This window comes from Camellia sinensis, chromosome 2 (genome assembly GCF_055761805.1).
Source record: "Camellia sinensis isolate YWXY chromosome 2, ASM5576180v1, whole genome shotgun sequence".
Taxonomy (NCBI): domain Eukaryota; kingdom Viridiplantae; phylum Streptophyta; class Magnoliopsida; order Ericales; family Theaceae; genus Camellia; species Camellia sinensis.
In genome coordinates, this window is record NC_138962.1 from 163479498 (window position 1) to 163487369 (window position 7872).

The 7872-nt window shown below is 35.3% G+C and overlaps 1 protein-coding gene across 2 annotated transcripts in view; it reads left to right on the forward strand.

Annotated features, from left to right (window-relative positions):
* NOXY38 (tetratricopeptide repeat (TPR)-containing protein) overlaps nt 1–7571 on the forward strand; it is a 44198-nt gene extending 36627 nt beyond the window's left edge. For both annotated transcript variants that reach the window (XM_082916006.1, XM_082916007.1), the window contains exons 22-29: nt 2236–2394; nt 2843–2899; nt 3030–3070; nt 3916–4035; nt 4638–4947; nt 5044–5151; nt 5258–5329; nt 6644–7571. In XM_082916006.1, coding sequence (XP_082772132.1) covers nt 2236–2394; nt 2843–2899; nt 3030–3070; nt 3916–4035; nt 4638–4947; nt 5044–5151; nt 5258–5329; nt 6644–7120 — 1344 coding nt within the window. In that variant the 3' untranslated portion in view covers nt 7121–7571. The remainder of the gene's footprint in view (nt 1–2235; nt 2395–2842; nt 2900–3029; nt 3071–3915; nt 4036–4637; nt 4948–5043; nt 5152–5257; nt 5330–6643) is intronic.
* Nucleotides 7572–7872: the final 301 nt, after the last annotated feature.

The window sequence follows — 7872 nt, forward strand, 5'->3', positions numbered from 1 at the left end:
GCGGTCACAAATTTGTCGAACCGGCTGCAGAGTAGGACAAATGAGGTGCAGCATTTAAATTCCTAGCTGGCTCTGCTCCAACGCATGTATAAGGATGCGCGAGCAGAGATAAGTGTGCTGAAAGCAGAAAATAAGGAGCTGAAGCGGAAGGCCACTGTGATGTTCCGATTTGGAGGTCCGCCGTATGCTGCAGTGGAGGAGTATGGAGGAGTGAACGTGCTCGGCGGCGTAGGAAACACGGAGGCAGCACCGTCAAGGGCCGCCCAGGACGGAGGAAAGAAGAAGAGATCTGCAGCAGAGTAGAGAAGAAAAATTCCACTGTGGGTGTTGGGTGTGTTATGGTGGTTTTTTTTTTTTTTTTTTTTTTTTTTTTCGTGTAAAATTATGATCGGGGTTGATCCTGACATGAATAAAATAAGTGTGTTTGGCAAACTCGAATGGTAGGTGTGGTAAGGCAGAAAAATCAACTGGAATGAATTTTTTTTTTTTTTTTTTTTTTTTTTTGTGAAAATAATAATAATAATAATAATAATATTAATATGGAAATCATGGAGTGGGCGGTGGTACAAAAATATTGTGTAGAAAAAGAGGGAGATGGTGGAAAAGAGAGGCCACTCATGTTATTAAAATAAATTAAGGAATTAAAAAAAGTGATATTGGTTTTGTTTTCAAAAAAGATGGATTAAAATAAATATAAAAAAAGAAAAAGAAAGTGGAGACCATGATGAAAGGTGGGAACAAGTGTGCTGGTGCTGTGTTGTAATGGTCAGAAAGAGAGATAAGAAAATAAAATAAAATAAATTTCAAGGTGCTGTGTTGTAATGGCATTGAAATATCCACCATCATAAAGAGTATCAGTGGTGCTGCATATGTTTATGAGCATTATTTGAGGCCTTTCTTTCTTAACCCACAGCAGACTGTTAACGTCTAGTATGTCCCAAGGAAGAAGGACATCTTCAGTAAGCCAGATGACATTCTAACTGCTGCTGAGAAGTACATAGAAGAACATGGCCCGGAAGCATTTGAGAAGCTTGTTAGCAAGGATAGGGAAACCAAGTTCAGGAGTAGCAATTACACGTATTTTGATGAGGACCACAGCTATTGAGCCTTGTTTGGCTGAGGGAAACACCTTTTTTCCGTTGCTGTTAGGAGTATCTTTCCGGTGGAGAAGCTGCTATGGACTATTTGGGGAGAGTGATGTCGAAAGCCGGAGCCTTGGATCTCGCCACCGGCGTCGGCGGAAAGATCGAGAAAGACGATGTTCTCTCCGCTGTCCAGAAGTATGAGCAGTATCACGGCTACTATGATGCCGAGAGAGAATGAGATGTTATGAAGATATGATGAGGAGGTAGGTATGTAGTAGACAATTCTAGCGGACTAGGTTGAGGTCCGGCGGGCGGCCAAGGCGAGGTTGCCGCCCGCCGGTGAAGCGAAAAAATATTAAATTCTTAACCTTGCTCTGATACCATGTAAGAATTTATGTATTATTGATTGATGTCTTGATTGATAGATTACAAGATTCATTAATTACAATTCCTATACAATCTATATATAGAAGAAAATGTGGTAGTAGGTGTAGTGGAGGTGATAGTGGGTTAGGTGAAGTGGAGTGTGTAGTGGAGTAGAGGTAGGTGAAGTGGAGTGTGTAGTGGAGTAGGTGAAGGTAATGTGGTAGTAGGTGTAGTGGAGGTGATAGTGGGTTAGGTGAAGTGGAGTGTGTAGTGGAGTAGAGGTAGGTGAAGTGGAGTGTGTAGTGGAGTAGGTGAAGGTAAAGATGGGAAATTCTAACAATATATATCAGTAAGCTGAACAATAAATGTGTATGATCAAGCTAAATTAGTGCAAGCCCTACAATAGTTCTGCAAAATGGTCCTGTAAATTTTGATCCGAAACATTTCATTATGTAATGCCACAAAATAGTTGATTACTATGAGATATGGACCGTCAAAAGTTCATTTATGAAAATTTGGTATTTTTTCAACTATGTGCTGATAGTTTTATTTTGCTCTTGGTGTGTGATCATTCTCATTTGTGGGCATGTAAAATGTCCAAATTCTAGGAAGTTCGGCCGTGGATGGAACTGTAAGAACTTGTGTGAATCTTCAAATATTCACTAACTTCTAACTATGTTTCAAATTCGGTTAATAGCTGTTTTGTCTCCGAAAATGATATCTTATGGTATAGTGTGTGCTCTTGAATGGTTTATTTGACACTTGTATTTGGTGCTTTGAACAGGTAGGCATAACCATTGCAGCTCGCAAATATGATCTTGATGTTGTGGCTCCTTTCCAAATATCAGATATTTTGAATCTCCAACCAGTGGTTAAGCATTCTATACCTGTATGTTCGGAAGCTAAGGATCTTGTGGAAACAGGAAAAGTTCAGTTGGCTGAGGTATGAATAGTTCTTTTGTGTCATCATAAACCTAATACAAATAACTCAGGAATGTTTACAAATATGTCTAAAAGTAGGAAAATAGTTCTAAATAAACATTTAGCATTTACTTGTAGAAGAATTAAAAACAAAAGTCCAAGGTAGACCAATAATGGAGGTGTAGCAATGTGTGCGCTAGGCAAAAAAATATGTTACTTTTGTTGAATTCTTTTAAAGAATTAAAAGCACCTTTATACTATTTGTGATATAAGAGATTATTTGCAAATTATGAAAGCTAGATGTTTTTATCATGAGCTATTAATAATGGTTGCAAGTGAAAATGTCCCTGTGACTTTTAACTGTATCAGAGATTCTTCTAATTTAAGCTCAAGTGTAATTGCAACAATTTTGTGATTCCAAAGTCTAGTAGGAAGAAACAGACCATTAATTCCTTTGTTACTTATTTCAGGGAATGCTTAGTGAGGCGTATGCATTATTTTCCGAAGCATTCACAATACTTCAGCAGGTATGTTCTACTAGTTAAACTTGATTTATGTGTCAACAAAGAATTCGAAACACCTTGACATTTTTAGAACGGGTCTGAGGCAAATATATTGTTCTATAAAGTTAAATAGTCAGTTTGTGATAAACTGCAGGTGACCGGTCCAATGCATCGGGAGGTTGCAAACTGCTGTCGGTAATTATCTTCAATTAGCCTATTAACATGATTCTGCTTTACTTTTCAGTCTGAACAAAATAGCCATACTGGTGCTTCATCTTGGTCTTTGAATAGCTGGTTATACTACTTGGATCTTCATGTCACCTCTTTTGTTGAACAAAATGTCCATCTCTAAGACAGCTTTTAAGTGTCTCATTTACTAGTGATCAACATTCTCAACAGACGGTTTAGCATGGAGTGTAATGTGTGGTGCAAGACTATTGGTTTTGACTTTTGAAATATATTTCTGGGAGAAACTAGTTTTTGAAGATTGATTACTGATGTTTCTAAATTGAATCATTATCTGGTTCTGTGTTACCAGAAAACGCTATTACCTTAGCGAATTATGTATTGGTACACACGTTCCGAAACATGATACACTTTCATTTCAAAATTGTAAATTTAGTGATTCAAAGCGATCCCAAAAGTTTTTTTCTAATATATTTTCTTAAGTGAGAAGGAAAAAAATCAAATATAATGAACTAAAATCTAAGATGACTTAAGTTTTGACAAGACAAAAACATAAAAAATGAATATATATTTTATTGGATGCTTGATAGTTAAAAGAAAATTACTCTAGAAGTACTTTATATTCTTTAGTGTAATATATGCCACTCCACCCCTATTGTTCCACATTTTAGAGCATGTGGCGTATCGCGATCCCGTTCCCGTTCCGCGTATCGAAACGATCCAAGTAACATAGATCTGGTTTAAAAACATTGTTATTGAAATCTATAGGATCATGTATTTCATGTGCTTATGAATATACTATTTAACAAAATAACGCATAGGGAAACTAATCCTGTGGTTTTTTTTCTTCTCAGTTACCTTGCCATGGTTTTGTATCATGCCGGAGACATGGCTGGAGCAATAATGCAACAACACAAGGAACTTATTATAAATGAGCGCTGCCTTGGCCTGGACCATCCTGATACTGCTCACAGGCACCAGTTCTTTGCCTTTGTATTCGTAGTATATTTAATTGCTTCAGTAAGGCTATATTGGGATATCACAACTAAAATGAATTTGCTTCTTTTGTTTCTGGTGTTTGAAGACTCAAAACCATCCTTTTTGGATGGAGGAGTCATCACCAGGAAAAAAAGAAAAGAAAAAAGAAAGAAGAGGGTGCATAGATTCACCCAATAAAAGGGAAATAAAACCATAAATGAATAAAGATTTGAAACATTGTTATTTATTATAGGAGTATACACAAACGTAAAAGTAATACACAAAATCTATACAAAATGATGTGTCTACCCAATATTCATTCATTTCAAATAATAAAATCCATAAAAATGGCTTATTATTTCGAGATTGCCATTAACACATCATTCTGATAGGATTTTCTGTACATAAATTCTGTTTACAAATCATTTTTATTCTGAGTCATAAGAATTATGTGTTAGTTTACTTGTATCAAATGCAAGTTGCAAAAATAGAACTCTCTTTCCTTTTGGGCTGTGGACACCCTGATAACAGTGGATATAAGAAAAAACTTATTTTTTACATCTATCCTCATGCTCACGTGATCTGGTGGCTACTGCAGTTATGGCAATATGGCTCTTTTTTACCACGGGCTTAACCAGACTGAACTTGCACTTCGTCACATGTCCCGAGCATTACTTCTCCTAAGTTTATCTTCTGGCCCGGACCACCCTGATGTGGCTTCAACTTTTATAAATGTTGCAATGATGTACCAAGATATTGGAAAGATGAACACAGCTCTTCGTTATTTGCAAGAAGCATTGAAAAAAAATGAGAGGCTCTTAGGCGAGGAACATATTCACACTGCTGTGTGCTATCATGCTCTGGCCATTGCTTTCAACTGCATGGGTGCTTTTAAGCTCTCTCACCAGGCATGTAACTTGGGATTTTATGTTTTCTATGTGATTCATGGATGAATATAGACACTTGTGCTTTTATAATGACCAATCAAGGTTTCATTATGACAGCATGAAAAGAAGACATATGATATACTTGTCAAACAACTTGGAGAGGAGGATTCCAGGACACGTGATTCCCAGAACTGGATGAAAACATTTAAGATGCGTGAATTGCAGGTAAATGCAAGAAACTGTTGAAAAGTTTTTTTGTTTTGCGTACTTCAAAGACTTTTAAATGTTATTTGCTTATTTATTATTGTTAATTATACTCCTACATTGACAGATGAATGCACAAAAGCAGAAAGGTCAAGGTCTGAATGCAGGTTCTGCTCAGAAGGCTATTGATATCCTGAAGGTACTTTTGATCTGCCTTCCCCATTCTTCTTTCCCCTCCAGGTCCAAAAAAGAAAAAGGTCAACTATTATCAATAAAATTATTATTGGCATGGAATGCAATCCTAAAAGGTGAAAGTATTTTTGTTCTTATCTACTGTAATATTATTTTTTAGGGAAATAAAAATTAAATAAACCAAACTGCTTAAAAATCTAAATCTGTATTAACAATAGACATGGAATGGTTGAACATTCAACTTTTTTTGTCACTCTTTGTTAAATATTGCAAAATACAAACAGTTACAATTCATTGTTGTTTGTGATAATTTTAAGGGTAAATTACACTAACACCCCTTGAGGTCTCTGTTTAATACAGATTCTCCCCACGTTTGAAAAATTACACTTATCCCTTTGTCAGATTAAAATTACATATTTACCCTTTAGCCTTTATACATATTAAATAATAAAATAATGTTAATATTTTGTTTATGTCATTTCAAGAAAAATAACAATAATTTTCTTTGGTTTAACTCACACAAAAAATTAAATTTTTTTATTTTTAATGTTTTTTATTTTTATTGATTTTTTTAATATTTTAAGCATTTATTTATTTATTTTTTGGATACATCTAATTTAGATATATTTAGGAAGTATAATATTTTTTATTTTTTTTTTAAATTCACCAAATACAAAAAAAAAAAAAAAAAAATTACAAAAATTCAGTAATATTGTAATAAATGTGAATGAAGGTGTTTGTTAATACTGTAATAAAATGTGGGTGAATAGACGAGAAAGAAAAATAATGGTGGAAATAAAAATGAAAAATTATATTAATATATAAAAATTTTTACAAAAAATATCATAAAATTGTTGTGATAGTAATGTTGTATGGATGTTTTGTTTTAAAGTGAAAGATCACTATTAAGTTATATCATTGTGTTTGAAAATTTTATATAAAATTTATGTTGGTATATTATCACTCAATAAGAATATGTTAAGGTAGAATTAATGATGGAAAGTTGTGAATCTGTATTAAACAGATACCTCAAGGGGTGTCAATGTAATTTACCCTAATTTTAATATTGAATTATTCTGAGTTTATAATATTTCAGTAACATATTTAGGCTTCTTTAAATACAATAATTGTTGAGTTTTATTTTGTTTTCTTGTTTGGCATTCAAAAGATAAAATGTTTGTTCATATGTATTGTGTGCTTAATTAAAATGCTAGCAATTATTGAATTGTATCATATCGTCATTAAGCATTTCAGTAGGGTTGCCTGCTTAATTTTTTGGGTATTTTGAAGGATTTCATCTGAAGCTAAATTTACTGGACAGGCCCATCCAGATCTAATACATGCATTTCAAGCAGCTGCTGCAGCTGGAGGATCTGGAAGTTCTGGCACCTCTGTGAATAACAAATCCCTTAATGCAGCAATTGTTGGAGAGGCTCTTCCACGAGGTAGGGGAGTTGATGAAAGAGCAGCTCGTGCTGCAGCGGAGGTGAGGAAGAAGGCTGCGGCGAGGGGGCTTTTAATTCGCCCGCACGGAGTGCCTGTCCAGGCCATGCCACCACTCACTCAACTCCTCAACATAATCAACTCAGGGATGACGCCAGATGCGACGACGAACAACACAGAAACTGGTGAAGCAAAGAAAGAAGCTAATGGTCATTCTTCAAGTGGACCTGGAGATGTGCTAGAGGATGACCAGTCCAAACAAGTGCAGCGAGATCAAGCTCCGGTTGGTTTGGGCACGGGCTTGGCCACATTAGATGCCAAGAAGCAGAAAACAAAACCTAAAGCTGCAACTTGATTGATTGATTGATAATTAAATCATGGTGTGGCAACTTACCTTTGGTTCTCAAAATGAAGGATATTCTGAGCTTTGCTTGATAGGTAAACCGTCTCAACTGGTTTGAGCCACAAGCTTCGAGTATGAAGGCATGCGCGGTAATCCTTCTACCATATGGCATTCTTTAAATAAATACGCTCATAGGAATACAATTTGGGACCAGAGAGCATGCGGTCACTTTTTTTTGATTAAAACTGGAAAGAGAGATTGATATTTAGTCGGGTATAAGCTCATGAATAATCAGTTCAGTTGGCAAATGTAATTTAATTTTGCTGCTGTTTTCAAAACCTCTTTGCCATTTTTATTTGTAGAAGCAGGTTGTCATACTCGTAAGAATTGAGTAATGTTTTCTCGAGACATACAGGTCTTGAGGATTTTTTTTTAATTGAAAGCTCCATTGTTGTTCTTGCAATTGGGTCCATTTATCTTGCTCAATTTATCAATAGATGGATAAACAATAGTTCAATGCCTAAGAGTTCTAGATTTGATCATCTAGTCTGGGTTCGGTTCATGGATTTGGTGAGAGAATTGAAAAAAGAAAGGAAAAATATGAATGAAATATAATTACATTTTATGTATCTTTTACACATTTTTTCCTTTGCTCTTTTTAAATTTTTGGTTAAATTTATGAAACAAAAACAGCTTTAGAGAGAAGGGGGAGGACTAAGGGTGGATGCTGTGCTGCATAATAGCCACTGTTGTGGGGCTCATTT